We start from the raw sequence: 14,221 nt of genomic DNA on the forward strand, positions 1-14,221 counted from the left end.
CGGATGCCCCTACCTGGACAGCATGCCCAACTCCCAGATGCTTGCTGAACTTGGTTAGTGATAGCCATCAGAATACAAAAGGTCTGCCTGTTTTCCTCAAGGTAGGAGTAACCTGGAGTGCAATTCTTGTTCCAGAGCTAGCGGGTAGGAGTGGGCTGATGTCTAGTCCATAAGCCAAGGAGACATTATTTCAGAGTGCCCAATCCTGAATCAATTCTCAAACAATCCTGACGTTAGGCAAATTGAGGGAGATATCTCCTATAATGATAGAAAAGTGAAAAATATTAAAAGGAAGGAAGTGAAGGCTGTTCAACTTTAAGACAAGGAGGAGTGTGGCTACAAAGGAGACTTGAGGATAGACATAGGATTTGTTTCAGCCCACTAATCTCATTAGTCCCTGAGTGCACATTTTTTCTGCTACATGAGTGGATAATGAGCAGCAGCAGAAGTGTGCCTTTATTCCTTTTAAGAAAAAAAAAGTGAATTCTTCCAACTCTAAAATAATAAGAAGAAGAAGCTTGGCTTCATTTTATTTTTAACTTTTTTAACTCCAGTACTTCTGCCCTCACGGCTAGGGTTCTGGATGTTCCCAGTCCTACTGTGGGAAATGCAAAGTTTGCATTTCCAGTTTCTTCTAGCTCACTTTCTGCATCACCTACCAGTACCTCCTCCAGCCAGCCCAGAGAGTATGTACTGTTGATGAAGTCTTTGGGAGCACTGTAGACATAGTAGTTCTCCAGGGTGAGCTTGTCCTTGCCCCAGCCTAGGCACATTTGGCAATTTTCAGTCATTATAACTGCAGTAGTGTGTGACTGGCATATGGCGGACAGAGGCCAGGGATGCTGCTAAGCATCCTACGATGCACGGGACGGCCCCTACAACACAGAGTTATCTAGCTCAAAATGTCCACAGTGCCAAGGCTGAGAAAACCTGTTCTGGTATAACTGACAACTCGTAGGCCTTAACTTGCAATTTTAAGAAATAATCTCATATTGACTCTGGGCTGTCGTAACCTCAAGCGTGGATCTTTTTCCCTGTGTGATTTGTGCCTGCTGCCAGCCTGGGAGGGGAGCAAATAGCCCTTATCTAAACACCTGTCATTCAGGCCTAGATTCGTGGGAACACAGATCAGCTGAGAGAGAGCAGACTGGGCATCTCCTTTAAGCAGAGTAAACAAAACCCAACTGCAAATAAACAGAACTTGGCTCCAGTAAATGAAAGTTAGGTCTTAACCACTTTGATCATGGCTGAAATTAAGTAGACTACTGGCATTTTACTGGCAAATATTCCCATCAGTTACACAGAGAAACAACTCCAGCAGCAGGGCTTGTTAGTGGCCATGCCAGGCGCCTGCATCCCACCACTTCAGAAGGACAAGGGAGCCAGGTGTGGACTTCCAGCTCCAAGCCAGAGTGGTACCAAACCACAATTTTGGTTGCACTAGCAGTAGTGACTGCTCAGTTACCTATTGCCATGTAACAAACCACCCAAAGCATAATGGTTTACACAGCAATGATTTATTATTTCCCACGCTACCGTGGGTTGTGTGGACCAACTGGGCAGTTCTTCTACTCCACATGGCATTGGTTGGAGGCCACTCATGGAGGTGACTTCATTCAGCTGACAGTTTGTCTGGGGCTGGAACATCCAAAGTGACCCCACTTGCACATCTGGCCCTCGGTACTGGCTCTCACCTTGAGTGCCATGCTCTCTTCCACACAGCTTTCTCTATAGATAGTCTCTTCTCATTCTGTAGTCTAGCCAGAACTCCCTTACAACGTGGTGCTGGCTTCCAACAGAGCAAAAGCAAACGCTGCCGGCACTGGGACATTATCACTTCTGCCCTGACCCATTGGCTCAAGCACATCATGAGGCCAGCCCCGATTCAAAAGAAGGTGAAATAGACCCTACCCCCTGATGGAGGACCCGCTTGTATGGAGGACCCGCTTGTATGTATAAGGATGGGAAGCTTTGCAGGCAGCCATCTTTGGAAGCCATCCACCACAGTGGCTCAATCAACCTGGTGATGACACAGAGTGAAGTCCCCACTTCCCATGAATTTTCCTTCACAAGAAGATTCCTTTCATTTCACCCACACAGGAATGTTGACTTTAAATGAGACCAAGACCTAACAGGCCACATTCACAGATAGGTAACAGGGCATCTCTTTGACAAGCCTCAATAGCTCTGGGGGGCTTCAATTTCCTCATCTATAAAATAAAGATAGCCTAGAGTTGAGTTCTACAGCCTTAAACCTCAAAGGAAAAGCCTTTATACAGGTGTTCTAATTTGCAACTATCACCAGATATTTCCCATAAGGCCAGGTGCAGTGGCTCATGCCTGTAATCCTATCACTTTGGGAGACCAAAGCAGGTGGATTACTTGAGGTCAGGAGTTCGAGACCAGCCTAGCCAACAGGGTGAAACCCCACCACTACCAAAAATACAAAAATTAGCCAGGTGTGGTGGTGCACTCCCATAATCCCAGTTACTGAGGAGGCTAAGGCACAAGAATCACTTGAACCTGGGAGGCAGAGGTTGCAGTGAACCAAGATCATGCTACTGCACTCCAGCCTGGGAGACAGAGAGAGACTCTGTCTCAACAACAACAACAAAAAAATTATTTCCCGTAGGATTTTCCAAAGGAGGGTTAGGAATGTGAAGTCAATAGTTCACAAATGCACTCCTACTTCTCAGAGGTATATTAGGAATGCATATCTTGTTGATACCTACACAAAGCCTCCTTTGAATTTTAACTTCCAGATTTTTTTCTCTTGCTTGTGGTCTGCCACCCTGGGTAAAGTACCCCCACATACATCACCACAGAGCCCACATACATCAATTTTTTCATAACCTCCAAAGAGAGCATTCAGCCAAATCAGAAAGTTTCAGGGAGATATCAAGATAGAAAAAGCTAGATACCCAGTCTGAGAAGTCAGACAACTCCACAAAACTAATAATAATAATGTCACCATTCATAGGTATTATTATTCATATGTAGAATATAGAGGAGTCAGGATTTGGAGGCAGGCCTGGGACCTAGGTTCAAATCCTGACATCACCACCTACATCTGTGTGGCCTCCATAGGGTACTTTGGTAATAATAAGTATTCAATGAGGTCATATAAGCTAGTGTTGGCAGAGGCCCAGCCCATAGAAATCTCACAACCAAGAGTGGCTGTCTTTATTGTCACATTGATTTTCAGTCTAAGAAGTTGCAACTCAGAAAACAATAAGTCATCTATGTTGCAAGGCTGTTTGCTCTTCTTCCATCCAGAAAGCGGATGTTAGAGAAAGAAACTCACACTGACCATGTGTCTACTCCTTGCTAAACATTTCCCATGTGCAACCTTGAGTAAGCCTCCAAGTATTCCTGAAGTTATTGTGAATAGGAAGAAATTGAGGCTCAGAGGCTTAGATAGCTTGCCCCAGGACAGATAACTGAGATGAGGCAGAGCTGGGATTAAAACCAGGTGGCCCTGATGGGACAAAGGCTCAATGTAAATAGATGAGTCAGCCCATGTGTCCACATCCAATGAAGTAAACCTGGAAAATGCAAGATCACCTATTTGACCTTTACCATTAACCTATCTAGGCCTCAGTTTCTTCATCTGTAATACAGGGGCATTGAAACTTGAAATCCAAAGTTTCATGAATGCATGATTTTGGGTTTAAAACTAAAATAGTATTATTTCAGTGTTCTGATCTGTATGTTTTCATTAAGTATTGTTTTAAAATCACATTTTCTAATTTCATGTCTCTGGGAAGTCTAGATCCCTTATCAACTCATAGTGGTTGAGAATCTCAAAATTATTCAAAAATGTCCTTGAGGTGTGGTGTCCCAAATAACCTGAGACATAAACTAGCATAGCTGGAGCACTAACTTTCAAAATAAAATTAATCAAGGAATAATAGTCAGCTCTTCCAAAACAAATACATATCTAAACATATGTACATATGCTGTAGCCTCAGAATACCATTTACTCTAAGAATGTAAGCTATTCTCCTATGCTCAAAATAATGTAAATTTAAGGATTGAGAACTTCAGTGGTAAACTCTCACCTGTATCTCTATGGTTTAAACAAATAAAAGAATAAGAAAACATTCATTACTTTATTTTTAATTGATCTTAACTTTCTTTTTCTCTCTTTCCACCTTGCTTTCTTGTTTTGAGTTATACTTTGGGCCCACCAAGGAGATTTTTCCACCATGTGAGTTAGCTAGCCAGTGGTTTAATTCTCCATCTGCCAGTGGCTAATACGGTTTATATGTGGAGGGAAAAGTGGTGAGAGGGAGATTTCAAAAAGGAGGCTTGTCACTTAGCTAATACATTATGTAATAGAAAAGATATAAAGGAATTATTCACTGGCTTGCTGGTTTAAGAATAATTCAAGTCCCTGCACAGAGCTTCAAATTAACTCGTGGAATTATCTTTACCTACAGTTGTGTTTTAGTTGTTTTTCTTCCATTGAAGTCAAAAGAAAAACACAACCTTCCATTCAGGAAGAAAGAATAAAATGCTGTTCTTGTTTTCTGTATCATTTTTGGCACTGTTTTTTGACAGCAATTCATGGGAATAACATAGATAGCCTTTTTATGCATGCTCTAGACTCAATATCCCACTATGGGAAAAGGCTCAATTCAAATTTGATCACATTGTGAAAATGAAAACTTAGTGTGGGTGAATATAACTCTATAAAAGCTGAGTTCTCCCTAGGACTCTATGTGTGCCCTGCATTAACTCCAGAAGTCAGCAGTATTGTAGAGTCATTAATCTTAGAGGAAGAAATATAAACCAGGTGGGCAGGCTCCTAACATCAGCTAGACCAGCCCCATGGAAGGATGGTTAATTAGCTGCCCGCAGTGTCTACAAACACTGTGGGCCATTAACTTTGGCTTCTGTCAAATTCAGTTCCAGAACAAAAAAATGGCTATTTGTGGCATGTCAGGTTTTTTGGCATATTTGTGTTACCAACTTATAACATTTTAAAGAGAAGAAAATTTTAGATTTCTGAGGACCTGCAGCCATTTATTATGTATGACATCCAGCATGACACCCACATGCCTCGCTTCTATAAGATTCAACACAGAACATTGTCAAGGGCTCCCAGTTTCCCAAGTTAGGACTGGTTGCAACTATTTCCTCCTAAGCTCCTCCTCCTGAGGACCGTAACGATTCACTAAATGCCCATCATGGATCAGGTAGTTTACAAGCATGATTTCAAGTGATTTTTATAAAGACCCTGTGAAGAGGGGCCCATCATCCTGTTTGTATTGCATATGAGGAAACTAAAGCAGAGAACATCATGCAAATTGCCCAAGTTCACAGTTAGTAAGCTTAGGCAGCCAGATGGCCAGACTGTCTTCCCCTCGAGGGAAACAATTTTAACAAACAATTAATTTAAGAACATGTTGGAATTAACTCACAAACTTACATAAGAAAAGACAACTCTATTTCGCCTTTATTTCATTAAAATCTGAACTCGGCCATCCAAAACTATCTTGTGGAACACACAAATGCTGCACCCGGTGATCATATACTCTCTCCAAACCAACACCCGTTGGTCTGGGTAACTGTGCACACAGCCAGCTGGACTGTTTTGACTGAATCGACTTAACACTTAAGCTTATTTTTTAATACATTAAATTTAATCTAATAAATAATTAGGGGAAAAAGGAGAAGTTCAACTCTGTTTGATTCAGTGAATTCGCTCTTGAACTAACCTAAACGGTTGTTTGAATTGTTTGACAAGTTCCTTTGTGTGGTGAGTGTGTCTGTGTGTTTTCGTACAACTTGCCTGTCAATGCAGTCAAAACTGTGTGCAACATAGACACAGCTTGCAAAGTGTTCTGAGAACTGATTACCGTCAGATTTTTTTAATCCATTGAGTTCCAGAGGCGCCATGTAATAGAAATTTTAATTTTATTTATTCATAGACTACGTTTTTTTCCCTTTGTGCCAGAGGACGTACCAAAGCTTCCCAGGAGGATCTTTGTTAATTTAGAGCATTTCTGTCTCTGCCCTAGCATGGAAGGTTCTATCGTGCATCTGCCCCAGATCACAGGACTTGAAGTGCTTTTGCAACTTACAATATCATGAAAAATAAAACACTTAGGGCTAAAACAAAAGAGTTCATCTACAGCAGTGGCCCTCTATGTGTGGTCCCCAACCACTGGTGGCAGCATCTCCTGGGAGCTTGGCAAAAATGCACATTCTCAGCCCATCCAATACCGACTGAATCAGAAACTCTGGGGTAGGAGTCTAGCAATCTGTGTTTTAACAAATGCTTCAGAGGATTCTGATGTTCACTCAACTTTCTGTTCCTCTGCCCTGAAGGAACAGAAAGAGGAGACACCTTAGTCTTTGACTTGAAGTGGGTATTGAACAAGAGGTCTTAAAGACTTCCTATTGTACTTTAATTAACACTATGATGTCTTAAATAAAGTTCTGTGTCTTTTTAATTCCCTCTTTTAATCTATGGCAATTCAAGCCCGAATTTAAGTCAAACAGACCTGGCCAAAAAGGCAATGCCAGGCTGATAAAGGGAATGACTATAGGATAATTTAATCAATTCTAGCGGAATATCTAGAATCCAAAATGGTCAGTCTAGTTACACTATTCAGCTTTACAAATAAATTGGATCAATAATGCAGTGAGCTGATGGTTTGCTTGGGAATTAGCTGAAACTGAAAGCACTTAAATCCATTGAAAGTAAATTATTTTATCCAAGTAGCATAGAAATGCCCAAGTGGCCTCACAAGATTGAGAGGGTTGTCTCAGCCAAATAAAACATGCCTTCAGAACAAAGGAATGGCGTGTGTCAGGGAAGACTGTCTAGGATGTATTGATGGGGAAACTGACAGAGCTTCCCAGGAGAGTATTTGTTAGTTATGAGCATTTCTCCTTCTGCCCTAGCATGGAAGGTTCCATCGTGCATCTGCCCCAGATCATAGCTCTAAAGAAGAAATACAAGGCTTACCTCTACATAGATGAAGCTCACAGTATTGGGGCCGTGGGCCCAACCGGCCGGGGTGTCACGGAGTTCTTTGGACTAGACCCTCACGAAGTTGATGTGCTCATGGGCACATTCACCAAAAGCTTTGGAGCTTCAGGAGGTTACATAGCTGGAAGGAAGGTAAGAGAGGGACTGCTTGTGTCTGTTTAAAACCTGAATGCCCTGGGGATGCCATGTGTAGGGCTTCTCTGAATTTCATGAAAGCTTCAGTCCAGTTCACCACACCTCAGCTGATCACTCCAGCCTGGCTACAGTGGGTTCACAGCCAGATAAGGCCCAGAATGTCGAGGAGCTCTCCCTCGAATAGTGAAGAGGAGCATGTGATGAGTGATCACACTATAATGAAATGGCAACACTGGCCGTGTACATAAGATGCAAAGTACCAGGGAGAGGAATAATTAACTCTGTTAAGTAGTATGTAGGACATGGTTTAGAATGAATGTCCATCTGGTAGACCAATAATGGGGGGCCATATTTAACACACAGAGAGAATAATGTATACCAAGCCAGGAGTGATAAGGGATGTTCTGAAAACTATAAGCATTAAAAAACACAAAGAAGGTAATAGCAACAGTAGGCAATGTTAGTTATTAGAGAGGCTGACCTTATGCTACAAGTTGTGGGTTTTGTGGCAGGAATGTACTTTTAAGAAATTTTCTCTGCAAAAAAAATTCTTTCCATAATGCTGCATAAACCATAGGTCAAATCCTGCCATTCTCTAGTATCTTATCAATATGCCTTAAAAATTCTGATCTGCTGGGATTAGACTGCTAAGTGAGTGTTGGCCCTGTCATTCTAGTGCCAATATCACCAAGAGGTTTGTGAAAAGAAAACAATAAATATTTGAGAGAAATTTAAAAGGAGGGAAAGGAAAGGGACAAAGAAAATCCAATATTCAAACCTGGGTTTGAGAGATAAAGGAGCCAGTTATCCAACCAATGAGAGGACAGCCTTGTCCAAATTCTGACACCTATCTCAGACAAACCTACACCTGTCCCAAAGAGCCAGTGTGACAGTGATGTTGGCTCAGCCTAGGATGTCACACCAGGCCTGAAACCAGTGCATGCAAGTGGTACCAACAAAAATCCCCACTTTCTTACCTATTGTGATGAACAGGAACAAGGGTTCAGACTTCTGGTAAACCAGTTAGACAAACCAAGAAGTGCAGCAGAAAACAGTCCTCTCGTTGAAAGCTCATGTTTTAAAACAACAGATTTAATTCTGGCCACTGGCTCTGCCATGAAATGCACAGATGCTTAAAATGTTCAGAGTTTTAAGTGGCCTTTACCCTTTAATAAGCACTGCTTTCTTTCGGGCTCAAAACATTGTTTTTCATCCCTTCTTCACTGGCCTGTGGGAATCAGCTGGGTAATGCTAAAACCATCGGGAATGCCCAGGATCTCACAACATTCAGCTAAATCTGGTGAAAGGTTAAATGTTCCCTTCCTAGACTGTCGAAGCAGTAGGATCAGAGGGTCTCAAATTTAGGAGCTCCCTGATCCTGGCTACATTGCTCTGTGAGCTTGTGGTTTTGTGATTACTTTAGCAGCAGTTCTGAACTACAAAATTTTTAATGAAGCATAACTCTACTTCCTGAACCAAAGGCACCTGAATAAACCAAAGCAAGCCAATTCTTGAAATGTTGTCAAATTTGGTGGATGTCACATTTTTCCCCCTAGAGTAGCTTCATTTGATACCCACTTTAAACAAAGGCTTGCGACTAGCAGAAGTAAAGACCAGTTCACCATGATTCTCTCTCATGCTCTCCATTCTGATGTCAGCTAGAGTATTTTTAAGATGTAGGCGTTCTTGTCCACACAATTTCTATTCATTTGGCGTAGATACTGAGCAGTTGTGAAAATTACCATTATTTACATTAATCGGGATGCAGAAAAAGTATGTACATCTGTTCATTTTCTTATCTTTTAAAATGCTCATTTTATGCATATTTGGATACAGAGGGTCGCATTGTTCATTCCCTCTCCTCTCCCTCCTTTTTCCTCCCCACCCCCTCCTTTTTCCTCCTCACCTTTCTCTGTCTTCTCTTCCCTTCACGTTACACTGCAGTGTCTAAATTTACCACTAGATGGCAGCAAGAATTAGAGCGTGTCTGGCAGAGATTCGTTAGCCTACGCTGAGATCTACTGCCCTAAGACAGCAAGATGCAAAACCTTGAAAACATAGGGGCTGTTTCCAAGACCTGGGCGGTGAGCAGGAGGGCACTTGAGAAAATGCATGTATCCCTGATGACTTAAAAATCAGTCAGATACACACCTGTGTGGAATGATTTTGGTCAGACTGTGATAAACCTGGGTAAACTGGTTTCCTTTGGGCTTAATGAGCCCATGATTTAATGGAACTTATGTATCTGTTCCTTTGTACCTTTAATTCTTTTTAATTATGTTAATTTTCATTATGTATAATTTCAAGTCAAACATATATTTTATTCCTATGACCTTTAGATAATTTTGTGAAGAATTTTTACTTTGAGTCTGTTTAAATTATGCTTTAAATTAGGATTGGGCAAATACTAAAGATTTTTGTCTGAAAAAACTACTTCTACCAGTATGTTTAAATAATTAGAGTACAGTTTTCAAACTCTGATAACTGTACTGTAAGACAGATAGATAGGTAGAGAGATAGTTGATAGATGAATAATCTCCCAGATACTTTGCTGTATATCTCAAATTTGGGGACTATTGCAAAATAGCTAGGATTCTAAACCAATGTATACAAAAGCAACAAAATTGAACATAAAAAAAGTTAAAGTACACACATTCAGACTTGCTGTTTTTCTGAAACTGTATATAATTTCAATTTCACTGTTCTCATAGGGTTCTCAGTAAACCCTGAAATTTGAAAATAGTTAGCTCCAAAAATCTAGAAAAAAAGATAAAAACATCTGGCTCTTAACTCTCTTTTTAAATGATGTTAATATTGGTAGAGAGGGGCTGAATTCCCAATAACAGTGTCTAGGAGGTTCTGGAAATCTTTATGGAATGGGTCAAGGTCAGAGCTTTATATATTAGCAACCAGATGAGACATGTAATGAAACATATTTGGAAACAAGGAGAAAAAAAAATGGTTTAGTATGATGATACTACCAGAGGAAACAGAGGTTTTGTTTTTATCTCAGAGCCTTTTCCTCACAAAGTGTCCTACAAATTCCCCTCTGCTAATTGGAGGTTGCTGCCAGGCTGTGATCCCCACTTTCCACCCCAAGGAAACTGCTAACAGTCTGTCCAGAGCCGGCAGAGTTTTGCTGTTTTGCTCACTTTGAGTTTGGAGCCGCTATAGATGCGCAGTGAACAGCCTAACTTGGAGGAGTCTGTCCTTTCAAGACCTTCCTGATGAAATTCCAGATCACTACTTCTCTCCACCTGTCAGAGCTCCATGCCATGAATGGCTTCTTTGAAGGAAAGACTAAGCTGATGGGACTAGGTTTCTTATTTTTATTCTTTTACATTTGTATTGATCCTGTTGCTGGGAAATGTGGTCAACGCCGAGGACCCCAAACCTTTCCCCAGGCAAGGATCTTGAGTCCACTTGCATGCCTGGTGCTGAACACTGGCTCCCACAGCCTCCACAGGCTGACCAGAGACTTGAAAATGAATGAAGCGATGGTAGCCCTTGTAACTGATAGGTTGCAGGGCTGGAATTCTGGAGAAGGGAACTGGGACAGGGCAGACAAATCTGGGGTGAGCATTAGCCCCAGAAGCCTGCATGCCAGCCAAAGCTGAGTCACTCTAAAAAGTGAGCTCTGCCCTGCACACTAGGCCCTGGCTGTATTCAACATCCCTTTGAAGTAAGCAGGGGTCAGGGAGTGAGCTCTAAGATGTTTATTCTAAGAGTCTCCTGTCTGATTTCCTCCCAAAAGGCCACCCTTGCCCTTGAACTTCAGGCCTACGTGTAGAGAAAACAATCAGGGTTTTGAACTTCCAAATGGATGTGGAAACCTCGATATGAGGAGACCTCTAACCCACCCTGAAGAAGACACAACCCAGACTCGCCTTGCAAAAGACCAAAGCCACCTATTAACTCATAGCTCATAGCACCCAATGGGGGAACAAGAGGGGGAATTAGTGGCCAGGAATCAAGGCTCTCCCTGTCGCTCTCCAGAAGTTACTCAAAGAGCCCTATTTTTTGAACCACACAAGCAAATAAACTTCCATCCAGAAACTCAGACCCTGAGAGAAAGCGAACTCAGTCCAAAAAAAATAAAATTTTGGGCAAGATAGTCTTAACATTAAAAGGAACCAATGCTGCACCAATGAGGTATTTATTCAAACTAAGAAGGCTCATGATCTTGGCTTTAAAAAATGTCTCAATCTGTGAATTAGGGTTGGGGACATTGGGAAGAGCCCTTTTCAAGATCAAAGGGAGTTTTGTCTTGTTTCCTTGTCTGATCTTTGTCAGTGATGACCCCCAAGCTAAGAGACAATTGCTATACTTGTCCCTAAGAATGCAGTTGAGTAATACCCTATATGCTTTGAGGCCCCTGGCCATCTTTCCTCCATCTCTAAAACCCCTCTGTTTTCCATTAGACGGTCAATATTTAGCAGGCCACTACTAGGTATCCACCACTATGGATTTTAAAAGAAGTGTAAAGCTCCATCCCTACTCTCAAGGAAGTTTCAGTCCCTTTTGGAGAAACAAGAGAGATAGACATGAAACATTTGGAAACCAATGTGACTCAATCTGTGATTTAGTACCATATGGATGAGTAGATCAGGAACTCTCCCCACCCGCTCCAAAAAGAGGAACAGTCTCTGGGTTAGGGAAAGCACCGCAGGGTAAGGAGAGTGGAATTGGGGTCTGTGCTCTCCTGGACCCCCTCACACCACACCAAGCTTACTCTTCTGGGGAGAACTCTGGAGTGTGGCCTAAGGGTGGGGCTCTAGAGCCAGCTTCTTTAGGTCCAAATCCTTGTTCTACCACCTTTTGGGAATAATTGTGTAAACTTCTCTGTGATTCAGTTGTTCTGTCTATAAAATGAGAATTAAAACAGTACCTACCTCAAAGAGTTATTGTGAAGTTTAAATGTGTTAATGCATACGAAGTTCTTAAACTGGAACCTCAGGCCACCAGGGAATATCAGCTATGCTGTTAGCTTCTAGCCTTATTATCTCTTCAGGGTTATTCAACCTGTCACAAGCCTGGGTACTCCCTTATTGAAAATGTCTCTCTTTTCCTTTCTTTTCACTCCTACTGCCACCCCTCCCCATAAGGATGGAGGAAGAGCTAGGCTGAAAATCCTTGGTTTGAGGTATGGGTCTACCAATGTGTAGTCACACAACCTTAGAATGTAACCCTGTGCAAACTGAGAGAGTTGAAACAGAGACACTCCAAGAAGCTTTTATATTTTGGTCCCCTCCTCCCGCCCCATGCTCCCAGTTCTAAGAATCTTTCAATTGGCCATTGATTAACAATAATTGGCCAGGCATGGTGGCCCATGCCTGTAATCACAGCACTTTGGGAGGCCCAGGCCGGTGGATTACCAGAGATCAGGAGTTCGAGACCAGCCTGGACAACATGGTGAAACCCCATGTCTACTAAAAATACAAAAATTAGCCAGGAGTGGTGGCACACGCCTGTATTCCCAGCTACTTGGGAGGCTGAAGCAGGAGAATTGCTGGAGCCCAGGAGACGAAGGTTACAGTGAGCCAAGGTCATGCCACTGCACTCCAGCCTGGCTGACAGAGCAAGACTCTGTCTAAAAAAAAAGTCACCAACTGCATCAGGTATTCACTGTTTCACTGTGTACCAGATGCTTTTCTAAGCATCTCATATATGTATTCACCCATTTCATCCTCATAAACTCCAAGGTAGGTATTACTATGATCTCATTTTTCAGAGAAGCCAACTAAGGCACAGAGAGATTTAGTAACTGGCCCATGGTCACACAGCAGTAAGTGGCAAAGCCAGGATTTGAATCTAAGCTATTGGTCACCAGAGGCTGCACTGTAACTCCTGGGTTATATTCCCTCCAAGGGGACAGCTCCTCATCCCCTTGTCTCAGAAGCACTGGCTTCTCCCTCTCTTCCCAACTGACACCTCCATTCTATGCCCATAAGATGCCATCCTTACTCCTAATTTTAGGACCGGCCCATGCCTTTTTGCTCCTCTGCATCTATCCAAATCTCCCCATCCCTCATGGCCAGATCACACCCTTGAAACACCTTGTTCCTGACACAGGTCCACATAAGCCTCCATCATCCAATTCCCAGGACCCACCCACCCTCTCCTTGTTGGCTTCCCCTGCATCCTGTAGGGAGATATTCACTCTCAATAGAGAAAAGCAATCCCTGCTGCTGCCCCCCAGGAGCACGGAACATGGCACTGTGAAGGACAGCCCCAGCTGTGGCTACTCTGGCAAATGACTGCTGCTGTCTCTTTGAGGCGCCTCAGATACTCAAAAGTGAATTTTCCGGATACCCTTGGCTGATAAATTCAGTCAGGCCAGCATCATGCACATACTCTTCGGACATGGGGAAAACCCACCCAGCTTTTTTCATGAGGCTCACCAAATAAAAGAATCGGCAGAAACTTAATTTCATTTATATAAATGGATAATGGACGCCAGGACCTAGCCTTATGGTCCCTTTCTATCCTCCCTCCCCTCCTGGACTCCCACACACGTCTAGGACAGTGAAAGTTATTGGTATATACTTGCTGGAAGGAAAGATGGAAGGGGGGAGGGGGAGAAGAAAAGAGGAAAGAAGGAAGGAAGGGAGGAAGGGAAGAAGGGAGGAAGGAAGGAAGGAAGGAAGGAAGGAAATACTTTGAAATACAGAGAAGAAACAGATTTAAATAAAGAATTTGAAATGAAAGAGAGAGAGAACTAGAGTAGAAGGGAAGGGGAAGGAAGGAAGCTAGAAGGAAAGGAAGAAACAAAAAAACAAAAGGAATAGTTTGAAGTGAAGGAGAAGATGGAAAAAGGAAGTCATAGAAGAATGACGGGTAAAAGGGGGGATTCAGAATGAAAGACATATTGAAGACAGCAGGAAGAACAGAATAGATCCCCTGGTTCCCCTCACGCACCAGGTAGAGTCATCACATCATTAATTTAACCTTCACCGACCACTGTAAGGCAGGCCACACACTGTGCTGAGGAAGAGAAACTGTGAATGTTGAAAATGCTGAGCAACAATGCCCACACATACCTAAGAGAGATGGAAAAGTGATGGGCAGGGACCAGGCCCAGGC

At 42.5% G+C, this 14,221-nt stretch overlaps 1 protein-coding gene across 1 annotated transcript in view; it reads left to right on the plus strand.

Moving 5' to 3' along the window:
• Nucleotides 1-14,221, plus strand: part of SPTLC3 (serine palmitoyltransferase long chain base subunit 3) — a 226,325-nt gene that overhangs the window by 161,339 nt on the left and 50,765 nt on the right. Inside the window, exon 13 of the mRNA XM_054467406.2 lies at nt 6,916-7,135. Within this exon, the coding sequence (XP_054323381.1) occupies nt 6,916-7,135 (220 nt within the window). The remainder of the gene's footprint in view (nt 1-6,915; nt 7,136-14,221) is intronic.

Source organism: Pongo pygmaeus, chromosome 21, assembly GCF_028885625.2.
Source record: "Pongo pygmaeus isolate AG05252 chromosome 21, NHGRI_mPonPyg2-v2.0_pri, whole genome shotgun sequence".
Lineage (NCBI taxonomy): Eukaryota > Metazoa > Chordata > Mammalia > Primates > Hominidae > Pongo > Pongo pygmaeus.